The 16,797-nt window shown below is 36.1% G+C and overlaps 1 protein-coding gene across 4 annotated transcripts in view; it reads right to left on the bottom strand.

Moving 5' to 3' along the window:
- LOC131039209 (uncharacterized) overlaps positions 1 to 16,797 on the bottom strand; it is a 138,635-nt gene that overhangs the window by 23,586 nt on the left and 98,252 nt on the right. For all 4 annotated transcript variants that reach the window (XM_057971895.2, XM_059212021.1, XM_059212020.1 and 1 more), the window contains one exon: positions 5,508 to 5,579. In XM_057971895.2, the coding sequence (XP_057827878.2) occupies positions 5,508 to 5,579 (72 nt within the window). The remainder of the gene's footprint in view (positions 1 to 5,507; positions 5,580 to 16,797) is intronic.

The raw sequence follows: 16,797 nt of genomic DNA on the forward strand, positions 1-16,797 counted from the left end.
GTATTTCTTACTTTTTGTTGATGATTTCAGTCGTAAGATGTGGGTGTACTTTCTTAAACAGAAATCAGATGTGTTTCTTGTATTTCAAAAATTTAAGGCTTTAGTAGAAAATTGGGGGGGCGGGTTGTTCTACTGCTTTCTCCACTTTTTGTGATACACATGGCATTAAATGTCAATTAACCACACCATACACTCCTCAACAAAACGACGTTGTAGAACGCAGCAACTGCACCATTACAAAAATGGCTAGGTATGTTGGAACACATAAATGTTCCTAAGAAGTATTGAACAGATACAGTGTTTTTTGCAGTCTATCTCCTTAATAGGTCTCCCACTCATGCCTAAGTGGTGGGCTAAGACCATCAGTGATCATCTTGATGAGCTCATTGAGGGTAGATCTTCTAGAAATAAGGGCAAGCAACAAAATACAATTAACTTTGCTCTCATGGCCAACATTCATAGCATTTATGAGCCTCAAACCTATATAGAGGCAAAAGGGATTCCAAAGTGGGAACAGGCATTGGATGCAAAATACCAGAGGCTTCTGAAGAACAACACCTGGGTTCTCTTTGATCTTCCTCCAAGGAAGAAGCCCATTAGTTGCAAATGGGTGTATAAGGTCAAGTATCATACAGATGGTACTTTGGATAAGTACAAAACTAGATTAGTTGCTTGAAGATTCACCCAACGGGAGGGCATTGATTATGAGAAGAATTTTGCTCCTACTGCCAAGATGAGTACCATTCGTCTTCTTCTCGCTATTGCAGCTCAGTTTGGATGGAAAGTCCATCAAATGGATGTTAAGAGTGCCTTCCTCAACGGTGAGTTGCAGGAAGAAGTCTACATGATGCAACCACTTGGTTTCAAGGTTGTCGGCAAAGAACATCAGGTATGTAGACTCATTAAAACACTCTATGGACTCAAATAGGCTCCTCGAGCGTGGTACATCAAGATTGATCAGTACTTGGTTGCTCATGGTTTTCAGCGTAGTTCTTCTGGCAGTAATTTGTATATCAAACACTCTGGTGATGATGTTCTCTTTCTTGTTGTCTATGTGGATGACTTGATCATTACTAGCAGTTCAACACATTTGATTGCAGAAATCAAACAAGACCTATGCAAGGTATTTGATATGACAGATTTGGGGCTTCTCCATTATTGTTTTGTTGTTGAGGTTTGGTAGACTGATGGTTGCATTTTTATTTCTCAATCTAAGTATGCCAGGAACTTGCTTGACAGGTTTCAAATGCAGGATTGTAAACCTGGTTCCACGCCTATGGAGACACGACTGAAGTTGTCAGCCAAGTTTGATTCTCCTCCTGTAGATGAAACACAATTCAGGCAACTAGTGGGTAGTCTAATCTATCTCACTTCCACTAGACCTGATCTCAGTTTTGTAGTGAGCTACATTTCACACGTCATGACAGCCCCCAGGGTTGATCATTGGGTAGCAGCGAAGTGTGTGCTGCGATATGTGAAGGACACTTTTGACTATGGACTTCTTTACACTAGGAGTCACGATCCTAGACTCAGTGGTTTCACAGATTTAGATTGGGCAGGTTCGGTTGATGACAGGAAATCAACATCTAGATATGTGTTCAATTTGGGATCTGGTGTAGTCAAATGGACTAGTAAAAAGCAACAGGCAGTGGATCTCTCCTCGACAGAAGCAGAGTATCGAGTTCTCTTAGATACTTGCAGTTTAAAGTATTTTGGATTTTCAAGCTTTTTGAGACCAATGGGTTCTCTCAGATGTTGGTTTTAAGTATTTTGGATTTTCAAACTTTTTGAGGTCCACCAATGGAGGATGGCATTAGAACAAGCAGAATTTGAGTATTTTAATGACATAGTTTAATGTGGAATGTTATATTTATGTTTTAAATTATTTTTTTATTTGGCTCAATTTGAGTTTTTGCCTTGAATTGATTATGGTCATGATAGGATAAACTTAAAATCAAGGGAAAAGGGCAATCAAGGTTAGTAAAATGATGTGTGATTCATGTACCTTAAGTATATAGTTTCAATTTGAATGCAATTTAATAGGTCATTATAGATACTTTAATCTATTTAAAAATTTATGAAAAAAGGATTTACGCCAATCTAAAAAATTAGCTTCAATATCGTCTACACAATTATTGACATGAAATAGTTGATATAGGCAACTATATAATATCTTCATTTGAAACCCTCCTTGTAGTGTGGATATTAAGACCAACGATAGATAAATATAGGAGTACTTATGCCAAAGTTTGATTCAAGAGGAGCTCGTGACAATTAATGATGAACAACTTGTTAGACTTTAAGGTAGGGGGCATAGATTAATGTATCATTTCAAGGGAAAATTATAATACCATGATTCATGATCTTGGTCATTATCATGTATGTTTGGATATCTTTATGTTATCCAGTAGTTTCTATTCTTGACCCATGAGGAGTTGAGAATGAATTAGTATGAATCTTGCATGGTCCCAAATTATTTCGTAAAGATTAATGCTTACATATGGTTGTATTTGCTTATACATTCTTCCTCCTCTCTCTCTCTCTCTCTCTCTCTCTCTCTCTCTCTCTCTCTCTCTCTCTCTCTCTCATGCATGTTTGGAATATGAATGTGGCATTATATTGGATGATTAAACTCAAAGAAGAATGTGAAATTGGCATGTTAGAGTTGGTTCGATATTGTTTCAAATGCTTTACTTATATTAATTATTAATTTGGATGCTTGATCCATGCCTTCTTGGATGATCAAGATATTGATGTTCATGTTGTGAGCAATTGAGAGAAATGCAAATGTGTGTAATGAAAGTCAAATGTGATCCATGCCTTGTGTGTAATCATGTCATTTGTGTGTAATGAAAGTCAAATGTGATCCATGCCTTGTGTGTAATCATGTCATTGCATTTGATCTCTTAGCATATGCTTATTAATTGAATCACTATGTTTCACATTCTCTTCCATATCATAGTACTAGTACATTAGTATCTTAGAATGTAGATACAATATGTCGCACTATATTCCATCACCCTACCAATTTCAAATTGCTAGACGACTTCTTGTAGGGTTGGAGGTTCTTCGTGTCATGAAGAACTCCAAGGAAACATAATTGCTTCGTGGTTGGGCAGAAAAGCGCTCTGGCAATGTTCTCATCCATGTGTGCTCGTAGGAGATAGATGTCGAAATCTCTTATTAGGATTATCATCAGCTATGTACATTATGTATTATTATAATCAATCTTATAAATGAATTAATTTCCTTATGTTTGACTCTCTCTTGCCTCATGTACTTTGACAATACATCAAAATATAATTTTATGTCTCTATTTTAATATATATTTGAGTAAGTTGTGTTAATGTGTTCTTAATTGTGTGTGATATTAAGTGTAATTATTTAATTTAAAATTTTAACTAAATGGAGGTCCTTACATCTTTTGAGGCTCCTATTTGGGTATTTTGGGAATTGGTGGTGTCATTCATATGGCTAGAAGGGGATCTCAAGACCCTTTACACCAAGACCATGTCTTAGATTATAGACTACTAAAAATCTTCAATAACACTTGTGCAAAGAACTAGAAAGTGATTAAGGCAATTATTGGTAGCGATGGGATAGAAGATTATGATCTTTTGCATATGTGTGCTTCGATATTAAAGGACTTGAAGGAAAAGTTGTTGATAGCAGTGTGGTCACTAAAGGTGAGGGATAGCCAACCTGAGCTTCTTGTTAGGCCATGTCAAGAGGGGAACAAATTGATGTTGGCGAAAAAGGAAGAGCATCCTCTTTAGGTACAAGTTGCTGGTAGAGCTATGGAGGATGACTCTAGTGTAGAAATATTGTCAATGCATGTAGGAGTAAAGGCACTAATGAAGGATGTGCAAGTCCTAATGGAGTTTTGTTAGGATAAGTGCATGGTTATTAAAAAATTGGTGGTATATTAGTACAAGGAGTTCTTGAAATGCTGAGTGGCTATACTCCCATTATTATATAATGTCCCCTTCTTGAGCATGATCAGCTTGTGGACAATTAGCCTATTTCCTGAGTTTTCTTGAAGGCTAATTGGTTTGGATAACACAAGATTAGTCTTGTAGAGTTGTTGTTCATGGCAGTGTGTCCAGTGGGTCTTGGTGACCCTTGTGTTGCTTTCAAAATTGATTTTCAACCTTTTGAGAGCTCTCCAAACTTCATGGAGGAGCATGCTATTTTTAGTAAGTCATTTAGTTGCCAATTAAGAATCTTATGACTTCGGGATCACTTTGGTAAGGTCAGAACTGCATATTTAGATATTTTCTGCAACTTAGTAAATTATTGAGTTATTAAATAACTCAATGCTTAAGTTGTTAACATTGAAAACATTAAAAAGATAACTTAGTGTAATTACTTATTAAAAAAGGTTTTAAGTTGTGTTTCAATATAGGATGCCTAGCTTAAGGATCTTTTGCAAATGGAATTATCATTTATTTTTCAAATAAAGACTTTGTGGGGGAAAATTGATTATTATTTTTATTTACTGATATTTTCCCTCCAAGAAAGTTATGAAAGGAGGTTGAGAGCTCATTTGAGGGTTAGCCATGAAATTGAATTTGCTTATGCATAATGACAGAACTCGTGTTTGTTTCTTGAGGACGAAAACCCTCTTGAGGTCTCAAATTTGAAGGGTTGAAATCGAGGGATATTATTCCATCCTTGCAAGGGTTGTTTATGAGGGTTTTGGCTGTTATATAGTATCAAGTGCTTTTAGTTGGCGCTGGGAATCCTTAATAGATCCCCAATATATTAATCTATAAAAACAAAGCCAAATTTTAACCATCAAGGCATGCCCTTAATGGCAATATGGAATTTGAGGTACATTTTGGGGCAGAGCTCATAAAAGACATGGGGGTGGACTAGGCTCCTTAATATGGTCACAATTAACTATACATTAAGGTTCCCTCATGATAGAAAATAATGGTTAGCTTTGGTCCAACCATTGACATAAGTACAATCCCTAACTCTAGGTGTTCCATGGCCACTACAAGGTGCCCTGCCTATGCGATTTGAACTTGGATCTGTAGTGTGAAACTCCACATTCATCACCAGTAGATTCAAACCCAACATATATTAATTTACTCTATATTTATAAACTATGTATTGTTAATTTACTTATATATTAAATTGCTTACATAAATGACAAAGTACAATTTCTTTTACTATTTTTTATATGCTGTTGTACCCCCACCATCCCTAAATTCTGAGGAAAAATTTGCCATCCCCAAAACCCGTACCCCCATTCTTCTATTCTAAGACTATGTGGCCTAATGCTATATATAGACTGGCGTTGTTTTTAGCAAACTTCATAAACTGCTTTTAGTTTGGATTCTATTGTACGTATTGGTTTAAATTCCATGGATAATCCTTTGGAAAGTGGATCTTATCATTTACAAAATGTTCAGTTTGAGTTGAAAATACCAGTTCCTATAATCACTGTCTGTAATAAATTGACGAACACTAATATATTCATAAATAAGATGTCAAAGTACCTGTTCAAAGACAAAAATGAGTGACCCCACTTGAATTTGCTCAGCAAAATGTTGGCTGTTTCTTCCTCTCCACTGAAGACAGAAAATTACATTTCAATGAGCAACAGCATATGTATAATAACACTAATAATAGAAGTAAAATAAACCAATCCATAACTAATCTCACATTTGCTTTTGACCAAAATCAAATTCATTGTTATTTTGCATGAAACCTCCACTATATTTAATGAAAATTATCAATGAACCCAACACATTGTCACAAACACAACCCGCACCAGTACCGGAGTTTGCTTGGGCCATGGGTTTGCTCCCCATTGGTCGTAGGTTCGACTTTGATGCTCAAGTTTGCCTAATGCATGTGGTTTGCGGGTGATTGCATGCATCCCTAGGGGTCTAGTCTCGCCTCAGCTCGCCTCTTCTTGGCCCCAACTTTGCAGTAAGTAAGACCGAGGCAAGGCAGGCTGGGCACTGTGCTGGGTAGCAGGGATACCCTTGAGTTAAGAATTTTTTTTGTAACAATCACCATTGACAACAATGGATGCTCACATCCTTATATGATCATACCTAGTTGCTTAACTTGAATCAGGCATAGGTATGGGAACTTGGGTATGTTACACCATTATGGAACAAATGAAATTTGGGCTTAGTGCAGTCCGGGTATGTCAGTGTCCATACAAAAAACATAAACATATACATATTTGAATCCAACAACAGGAACTAAGTTCAGAAACCAAATATCATGCATATGCTAAAAAAAACTACTATAAAAATTACGAATGCACTATACTAATTTGATATCAATTTGTCAAACTCATTTCATGATTGATATTACATATATTTTATATTTATTTCAATATCAGATACCATGAAATTTTCATTTTACTTTTTTAGACAATATTAATCTTTGAACAAAACTAGCAATCTTTTAATTATAAGATTTCTCCATCTTTCCAACAAGAAAACATATATGTTATGGTAATACACTACTATAACAAAACATCTAGTTTTTTCTCTACAATTGCTTATAGTTATACCATATTATAAAACCATTTCTAATTGCCCAGAACATTGAATCAGTTCTCTTCTTAAATGCCAATATTCAATGGTGTGATTATAAGCTTAAATCACTTGGTAGTTATTAAAGCATCTAGCTAGTGTCTCATTTATCTGTCCTGTCTCATGCATTTGATGACTCAGTGCACTTTAGAAGTGTCATCCAAAAGGAAGTGTGTATGATGGATGCACAGCTAGCTTTCTTTCTCAAAAGAAGAGGGAGAATACTAAAATAGTGCTCAAATATTGAGTATTTTAAAGTCTCTGTCTTGTTCAGGGACAATGGCCCAAATGGGCTGGAGCTTTATTTTATATCCAGGCTGTATAGTTGGCAGTCCTGGCAGAGAAAAGTTCAAGCAGCTGAAAATAAATTTGAGAATGGCCGACAACAGTCCCGAGTGGTTGAAAATATACTTTTGCTTGTGTTTCTATTAACATCAGTTTATGGCTCAATGTTCATGCTTTAGGGAACATTTTTTAATAGTCAAATGTCAAAAGAAAACAGTCTAAATGCATTGAAATTAACATTCACCACCTAGAATCACTCAGCACAGCTGGAATCAAACTGGTATGTGCAAGCACATTTCTATAACTAATCTGGCTGGAAATATTTGTGCCTCAATCAAACCACAGGCAAAACGAATCATACCTTGAATTGTCTAGGGTTTTGGATGATTCAGCAACTGAGGATCATACCATTAAATATATATATATATATATATATATATATATATATATATATATATATATTGACTTATGGTCCAACCATACATCAAAATTATTGGTTACCTTGACACTGTAGACAAAATTTGACATTCACTGAATGTGCCTTACCTGATATTAAAACTATAAAATTAACACCACAAAATGTAACAGCTATAGATCACTTCCATCCCCAAACTAGGAACTACAGTCATTGTATGAAAGCATGGGCATATGAACATTTGTAAACTTACTCATCATTTCTTTTCATTTATCTTGAGATTCTTTTGAATCAAAGATGTGAATACAATGAGACAATTTGCAGTTCCTCCATGGTCAACTAATGTCTATTTATGAGGAAGGCACTTGGTGTTCGTAAGTAGTTCTTTTAAGGCAAGTAGTTTATAATTTAACATGAGAACGACCAAAAACTATGAAATAGATATAAGATATCTAAAATTAAAAAGTTTAATCAAATGTTATAATCTGTATTTGGTTGACTGCACTGGTGCCAAAACCTGTCAGATTGTCAATTGTAATTGCTCTTCTTTATGTTTTTTATTTATAGATTTGAAAATATAGCATATGTTTTTTCTGATAAATATTATTTCCTTACCTGCCTTTGTTTATTAGTTGCATGAGGATAACAAGAGTAAATATTAAATTCTTCATAAGGCCATTAAGATAGTTTTATAGAAACATACATAGGCAGGACAATTGTCCCTGTTCATTAGTGCAACAACTATCATGATGTTTCCAACACAAAGAAATGAAACCAAAATGATGTCGAATATTTTCATTGATCAGTTAAGCTAGCTGAAGACTACCTATTGCCTTCTTTGAACTTCAAAATTCATACGGTCCATCTTCATTATAACTTGGGCTAAGTGGAGGTACAGTAAACTCCCAAAATACAAAGTGTAGCTGTGACTTATGGCAACAAAAAATATCCAGATATTTTTAAGGATCTGTGCAAGGAAAAGAACAAATGTAGCACAATTTGATGAATGGCTAATGCTGGTCCATCTACTCTACACAAGCTGTGTGAATCTGTACAGTTCATTTGCAACTGCCTATCCAATGCAGGCAGGAGGATAGTCCCATTAATCATATGATTCCATTTTTGCCGATCTAAAACCTCTCCTAATGTGTCACAGATTCACAACTGCATGCAGCATCCAGAGTGGACAAATTCCAATTGGCTAGGAAACAAACAGCTATGAGAAGAGCTAGGATGGAGATGCCAATAGAGATAATGAGAATATTTTTCCCTTGGAAACACAGCCATAGTGCAGTTTGGTCTGATTCTCTCTGTTCAGTCTACTGATTGGGTTGGTGTCCATCCACAAAATGAAATTTGAAGTTACAGTCAAAAGTAATTATTTTGCCACATAATTGTAGACACAACTTGTCCTTGAAAAACATATCGAATTCCAAAAATTACACCATAAACTCTATAGGATTAATCCATTTTGCTACTTTATTTCTCCTTACAAAAAGGTCAAACTGATTTCAGCCCACAAATTGGTTATTCTGCTCTTTATTGAGGTCAACTGAACTCATCTTGCTGCTTTTATTGATTTAACAAAAGCTAACAAATCAACTGAATTTCCCATAATATATTTTCAGAAAGCTTCCTGTTTGATATTATTGCATGCCTGACTTTTCGTCTCTATTTATAAGTATCATACATCCTCCACTGTAATAATACTATAAATTTCTGTAAAATCCCTCTCCAACTCTTTTACCCAGCTTCACTATTTTCTTCCCAATATTATTAACTCTTATCACACTGTGGGTGTAATTCTGTGATTGGTATAATGTTTAAGTTACAGATTGGCTTATTTGTTTCTTTGAAGAGGTTTCAGATTTCATGAAATATTGCACAACGTTTTGGAAATAGCCACAAAATATTGACAGGAAAGTGTAAAGTAATTGGTATTTATTTCCTTAAAACTCATTATAAATATATGCATAGAAACTAAAGAGACAAGCTATATATATCTGACCTTTAAGAAGGCAGAAACAACCTTGCACAGAATTGAAATGCAATTCTTTATTTGCTGGTGCAATAATAGCACTTACAATATCAGATGCATACAATGAACATTACAGTAGATGCTAATGACAGTCTACTGCCTTCCAAGAGCCACAAGTTGGATAGAGAAGACTCCAACGTTCCTCTCACTGTTGCGTTCCTCAATTGAGAGGCAATGAAACTGAAATCGTCCCTCCTCCTTGCTCGAACTGGAAAATGAAGCCTCGTGCCTGGGGCTAGGGAATGGAGAGTGGTGCAGGTAATTATTAGTCCCTCTATGAGTGCCCAGCAAGCAAGAATAGCCACATCCTCATTCACACAAACTCCTTACACCTGTATTCACTTCCATTGAGAGCAACATGGTTCAGATAAGAGCCACAACCCAAGTAAAGAGTCTCGTGCAGCCAGGGAAAGATATTTGCACAGCAGAATAGGCATTTTTATCTCCATGTGACTCTCCTTTTCCAACCGTGACCTTGTTTGCCAGTTAACACATAGCCACGAACCTACGTTCTATGGCGTTTCGGGGACAAGGACAGGAGAACGGCGATATATATATATATATGAATTTTTCAGAATATATTAATACATTATAGAGAGAAAAGGAAAGAGAGATATGCCAATAACTGATAACAACAATATCAATATGTAAATAAATCATGAGCGGTACAATAACAGCATAATAAATTTCAATAAAACATTATAACAGCAGTCTCAACCATCAAAAAACCATGGTCTATCAATATCCAAAACTCTCAAACATTAAAATACACAAGTCTATGAAACTAAGCCTCATTTGGGCTATCAACATCCAAAGACTCAGAACCATCTGAGTCGCTATAACTCTCTGCCTAAATTGGATCATCCAATGGTAGCCCAACTAGTCCTGATTGGGCCTATTCTTCATCGATCTGCCTAACATCTTTAGAATCAACATCCCATCGCGCTGCTTGTGGGCACCCCACGGCACAATAGAAGCAAAATAGATTAAAAAAAAAACTTAATTTTATTTGTTTTTGATGGCTGGAGGTGTCCCCAATTGCGAGGGATGGCTAGCCATCCCTACCATGGCCAAGGGACATTTCTGACATCCCTCGGCAATGAGGACGGCAAGGGGGCATCCCACTGTACCCAAAACAGCTAGGGGATGGGGGCACATAGTTTCGGGGCAGGGGACGCGCCCCCATGTAATCTTGCCACAAACCCTTCGCTCACCCCACACTCTTTGCCAGTAATCATTTCAGCTTACTCTAAGGAGATTCATGCCTTGAAAATGCCCTAAGACCAACACTAACTCTTATGACGACCAGCTCAAAAGGAAAATCCCTTCAAATTGACCAAGTTATTTATTAATTGAAATCATCAAATTGCTCACACCACATCTATCCTTCAAATGGCACAAATTCAAGTAATGGTGTCACTATTTGCTAATACATTCCAAATTTGTCTCTACAAAAGACTTGACAAATTTAATAAACTTCAATTGTTGATTCACTATGATAAATCTGACTAAAATCTCTAAAAACTAGCTAGTGTAGATTAGTCTCACTGCTGAACTGTTGTGACGTTTTCACACATCGCCCCATTGCAAATGGGGACCCCCTAGTTTTCGCTTTTTGGGGTTGTGTCTTAGCTTCTTAGGCTTTTTGTCTCCAGTCTCTAGCCTCTGCAAATGAGTGAAGTTTGTCGAAATTTGGGGAAGTCATCGAAGTGATAAAATGGAGCAACGGTTGAAAGGATGTTTTGATAGTACGAATAGGCTCAAATAGGGCAAAGGAGTAAAATCACAATTTCTTAAGGTCAATTCTGACAACTTGCATTTTTTAGGATTTTGTTTTTTTCTAAATTTAGAATGTTTTGTTTTTGCCATTTTGGGGCCAATCCGAGGACTTGCTTTTTTCTAAAAATAGAAAGTTGCTTTTTCTTAAAGTTGTTGTTTTGCTTTTTTGATGTTTTGGGTTGTTCCAGGTCTAGAGCAAGTTTCAAGTCAGAGGAATTCATCCAAAATGCACTAGTTATGAAATTGTTTTCGAATCCTGAAGATGCATTCCAAAAAAGCTAAGTTGAAAATCATGGTGAAAGGGCTAAGTCTGGAGTCAAAGTCAAAAGAATTCACTGTTCAGATGTAATGTCCCCATTTTTGGAGAGAAATTAATTAATTAAGTTGTCCAAATTACTGATATATTTTATGGATAGCTTGATTAATTATTTTAATTAATAATATTAAGTTAATTATTTATAAAGTTATCAAATAAATTAAAAATTAAAGATGACTATATTTAATTAATTTAATAAAGTGACAATTTAAATATTATTTCATAAAGTCACTTCTAGAAGCTTCTGGATGTTGGGGTTAAAAAGTATTTAAGGAGATCAAGATGAAGCTTCAAAGCAGATATGGATTTTGGATTTGATGAACTGTCTGATGCTTTTGCATTAGTTGAATCTCTGAGGACGCAAACCTTCAGCAAACTGATAGAAGGGTTGGACGAAACCCTAGTTCTTCTTCTTGGGAGTGGATTTGTGACAGAGTCTACATCAGCACCAAATTTGTAAGTCTTCTTTTGAAGACAAATTTGCAGTTGAGAGGAAGATAATCCAGTCTTCCTATTTGAGCTTAATTTGTGGCCAAAGGCTAACTTGCTGAGGCACGATTTTGGAGGAGTCGAAGGGAGACAATTTGGGTGTGAAGTCTTCATTGATTGCCATTTGCTGAGTTCTTGTCCCAGTTATTTTCAGACCTCATATTTGTGAGGGGGTGCCACGGTTTTTGTTCATAGTAGCATCGATTTCATCATATCTAATTGGAGCGCTCCACTCCTAGGGCGCCATTGATAACTTAGAAGGGAATTCAAGGCACTGTTCTGCATTAGGGACATTGTCAGATTTCTGCAGCAGCTTCATGGTGGACGGCTTGTTGGTGATTACTTCAGCTTGAGGGATTTGACATCTTTACTTGCATCCAAATATATTGAGGAGATAGGCGTTCTACTTGGGGGTATTTGTAGGGTGTGGAAAGCATTTTCTGAGGACCTTATAAGGTTTGTAATAAGGGTCGATCAGACCTATCAGTTCTCACATTTTCACTCATTTCTCTCTGCTGGACAATCAGAATTTTGTGGGCATTGGTGAATTGGTTTTGGGAATTCGAGACAATCATTTTTATACCTCATTGGGAGCTGAAGACAGTCCATTTTAATTTATCCTGAACCTACAACTCAAGGGCATAAGGCAGCCAGCTGATAGTGGGGGCGATTTCATCCTTGGAGCCTCCAAAAATCTTCAGAAAATTCCTTAATGTTCGCTGAGGGATACTCTCCAATTTAGCATCTTCAAATCAGGTTTTTGACCAATAATTGATAGCAATAATAATGGTTTTCTGAGTACTAGTGTTCAGACTTTATGGCAGCCATTAATAGGGTTTTCATTTGTCAATCATCCATGAAGAAATAAGTTGTTTTGCTTCTCTAAAAGACTGAAATTGTATTCAGAATGTTATGACAGCATTATTAAATATTCAGTTGCTTATTCTGAAACACGCATGACAAGTGTTTGTTGTAATGTCCATTCCATACTAAGATGCATTTGAGGTATACTACTTAATGTTAGTTTTGTTGTATGTCTTCCTACATCAATTGCAATCAGGATATATTAGATTTCAGCGTGCCTGCAAACTGTTTGTTCATCGTAAAAATCTCCAGTCAATATAAACTTCGCCCTGGGCAAGCAAGATTTTTTCCTGTTGCATAGTGAAGTCCGCCCAAGCATGGTGGAAAAGTTACTTGGGATCAACTGAACTTCACCCATGCCTTGATCAAATCCTCCTTGCCACATGCATAGGTCTGCCATAGCATGATTAAAATTTTCCCTATGCATATGGCAAGCCCCCTTTAGGAAGGGGTGTCAAGGTGACTAAGTGTTGTGAAATGGATAGAAATCTTGCTTAAGTATGGCTACATTATGACAAATCCCTATCAAGACTCTAAGTCCGCCATGGGCACATTAAAGTCTTTCCCAAAGCATAACCAAGTTCGCCCTCAAGATGATATGGACTTCCGTGATGAGAAGCAAAGCCCGCCCTATGCAAGAAAAATCTTCCTCATGACTTGATGGAGTCTGCTCCTCCCTTGATTGTTTTTCCTTGTCACTTGGTGAAGTCCACCCTAGCTGAATGAAAAGTTCCAAACCCTATGTAAAGTCCGCCCTAGCTGAATGAAAAGTTCCAAACCCTAGGTAAAGTCCGCCCTAGGAAGAGGTGTGAAAAATGGTTAAGGGTTGGCACTTGGAGAAAGGGAAAAGGGTTTGAAATTCTGGTTAATTATGGCAACATTCCTTGGCAAGACCCCAAGTCTACCCTACCAGCTGGAAACAACTCAGAGTTAATGATCAATTTTGGTCAAAAAAATGTTGGCATTTTGGAGGGAAGAAATCAGAATTAATGCTAAGTGTTGATTGATTAAGGAAAAGTCAATGAAATTCCTTAAGGTACTATGAAGCCCGCCCAAGCATAACTTGAATATTCCTTAATCCTAGGCAAAGTCTGCCCTTGGCTGGAAAAGTGAGAAAAGCGATCAAAGTAAAAAAGGATGTGCTAAGAGAAAGATGAGTTCAAACTTGACCAAGGTTAAAGCAACTAAAGCATGACAAATACAATTCGCCCAAATTGAGAGGAGTTTGAAATGGATTAAAACAAAAAGCCAAGCATTAATAAGAATTCGCCTAACTTGAAAAGAATTCAAAATTTTGTGAATTTTGCCAAATCAACATAAAAGCAATTCGCCTAGGATGTAAGTTAAAGAGAATGAGGTGGATTAAAACAAATTTAACAAAAAGAAACAAAACGTGCAATTCCCAATCTAAGGGAAATTCAAATGTTTTTTTGGTTGCAGAGTCAAATAAAGCAATGAAAAGCAAAGTTCGCCCAAATTGAGAATGGAAAGAATGGATTAAAGCATTTAAAAAATTCACCTCATGGAGAAATTCGCTAAGGAGAACAGGCTTCTAGAAGAAAGTATTAAAATAAAAATATAAAAACAATAAAACAAGGAAGTTCGATTTGGTGGCAGGTTATGACCACATTCAATATCATTCAAAAATTCAAAAAACAAAAAAACAATGCAAGAAAGGAGTTCGAGTTTCCTATAAGTATAGGCCTAGGCAACTTTACTATTCACACTTTTCTCTCATCCTTATGAAGTTCGAACTTTCCAAGACATCTTTTCAAATTTAGTCAAGATTAGAAGTGTAATTGCAGGTTCCAAAAAAGAATTCAGGGCATTCGAAGATTGATCAGTAGTATTCTCTGAGGTTCTTCTTCATTTCTTGCAGGTCTGAAGCATTTCAAGGGCAAAATTCTGAGATTTTGGACTCTAAAAAACCCTCTTTCATTCTAAATTCTGGCTATTAGACCAATGCATGGACTTCTTACTTCAAATTTTGGAGTTTCATCCCTGGAGCAGGGCTGCTTTTTGTATTTCCCTTAGTCTCAGAGGCAGAAACCCTTAAAATCAGACGTTGTGTCATAACTCTTAAGGCTTTCCAAGACTGATTTTAAGTTCTAAAATCCTTCAAAAACAGACTCTGTCCCATAATTTTAATAATTTCCGAGTCTGATTATTCCTAGACCTGATTTTCAATTCTAAGTTCATTATCAGGCATGAATTTCATAAATTCCTAGTTAATTCAAACTCTGATTTTTTTGACCATACTCGATCTAATTCCGAGTCTGATTTTCAAAGTTTAATCAGAAAATCAGAGTTATTCTTTCAAAATTTGTCAAGATAACATCAAGCTTATTTTGAGGTACTTGATGTCAACTCAAGGAAGAGACTTCCAAGAAGGTGCCCATGAAACAAGGAACCAATTGAAAAGATGATGGAAGAACAACATTCACACTTCAAGCTGGAATCCAAAGATGAATGGAACAAAGAAGAAGGACTCACACTTCATCAAGACATTCAAGAAGATTAAGACATCCAAGGATGAAGGGCTCTACATCGACCTTCCAAGTCCAAGGCAAGGAATTTCAAAAGAGTTCATCATTTCGGAGCATGCTTTATCACATGATGCAATTGGAACAATGTTAGGTATCAAGAGATATTGCCTAAGGTATCAACCCTTCTTCATGATGAGGAATCAAATCTACAAGGTAAGCTAGGGTGGCATCCTAGTCATCAATCAACCAATCCAAGGGTTTCAAGTTAGACATGTCTAGGTGCAATGAACCAGACTCAACAAGTGGCTCCTATTTTCTCATTGGCTATCCAAAGTGTTGTAATTTTCCCATTGGCCAAAAAGAGGTTTTTCGCAAGTAACCCTGATTAGGGTTTTATTTGTTAATCTTGGCCATTGATCTCGCATCAATCTAGGTCGTTGCTTTGTAATGGGGTACCTATATAAACCCTCCTCTCATTTGTAAAGGGAGAGATTTCTGAGAAATTGTTGTAATAATACTTCTTAAGTGTTTAGACATATTCATTGTTCAATCGTTGGTGAATTTTGTCTACTTTTGCAAGTTAGCATGGTTTCTCAGCTCTCAATAGGATAGATTTTATTTCCAAGTTGTTAGATTGAATGAAGGATTTGATAGAATTGTTCAATGTGGAATGATGTGTTCATACTTTTGATAATTGGATGATTTTCAGTTATCATGCAAAGTTAGCCTGAACTAGTAAATGAAATTTAACTTCTATTGCTTTATTCATTGCTCAAAATGTTCGTGACTACAAACGATATGAACATCTTTTGAATTCCTTAGAAGATTGCACCGTTCTTGAATTTGGCAAAGCAAGAATTGGTTTTAGGTTCCACTTTTGCAGTTTTCATCTCCAAAGTTCATAGGATTAGAACTATATTTCAAAACCCTCATCCTTTTGCCTTTTTTTCCAAGTCTTTGTAGAAGTAGGATTGAACAGAATTTATTGCAAAATCATTCCAAAAAAAGAGAAGAAAGTTACAAGCATCAACAATTAACAGAATCCTTTGATTGATTCACTCCTCGAACAATTACGTAAGTCCCCCTTGAGATTACCAGCATATCACAACGAACCAACTGAGACTATCCGCGTGAATCTAGAACCTTGGAGTCGTCTTTGTGATCACACAGTCCATCTGTTTAGCACAAAAGATTTTGATCAAAAGCGCATAGGATATCTTTGGGTATTTTATTCTAAGTTGCGCGTGCATAAAAACACACCAACATGAACCCAGTAACCCTTCTATCCTAGGATTCGCTTCTCCAAAACCTCTTAAAATCCAATCCAAAGAAAAATATATTCCAAGCATATGAAAATGAACCTCAAAATGACTTTTTATAACATTCCCTAGCAGCCACTACAACTTTTCGATTTATTGCTCTTTTAATATTTTAATTAAACCTAGTAAATAAAGTGACTTATTTATTTAGCTTTATAAAGCTTATTAAATTAATGAAATAATACTACTCATAAACTTATAAATGTCGGATAATATTAAATAATAAAATAAAATTATTCCCGT

The sequence above is a fragment of the Cryptomeria japonica genome, chromosome 10 (assembly GCF_030272615.1).
Source record: "Cryptomeria japonica chromosome 10, Sugi_1.0, whole genome shotgun sequence".
NCBI lineage: Eukaryota > Viridiplantae > Streptophyta > Pinopsida > Cupressales > Cupressaceae > Cryptomeria > Cryptomeria japonica.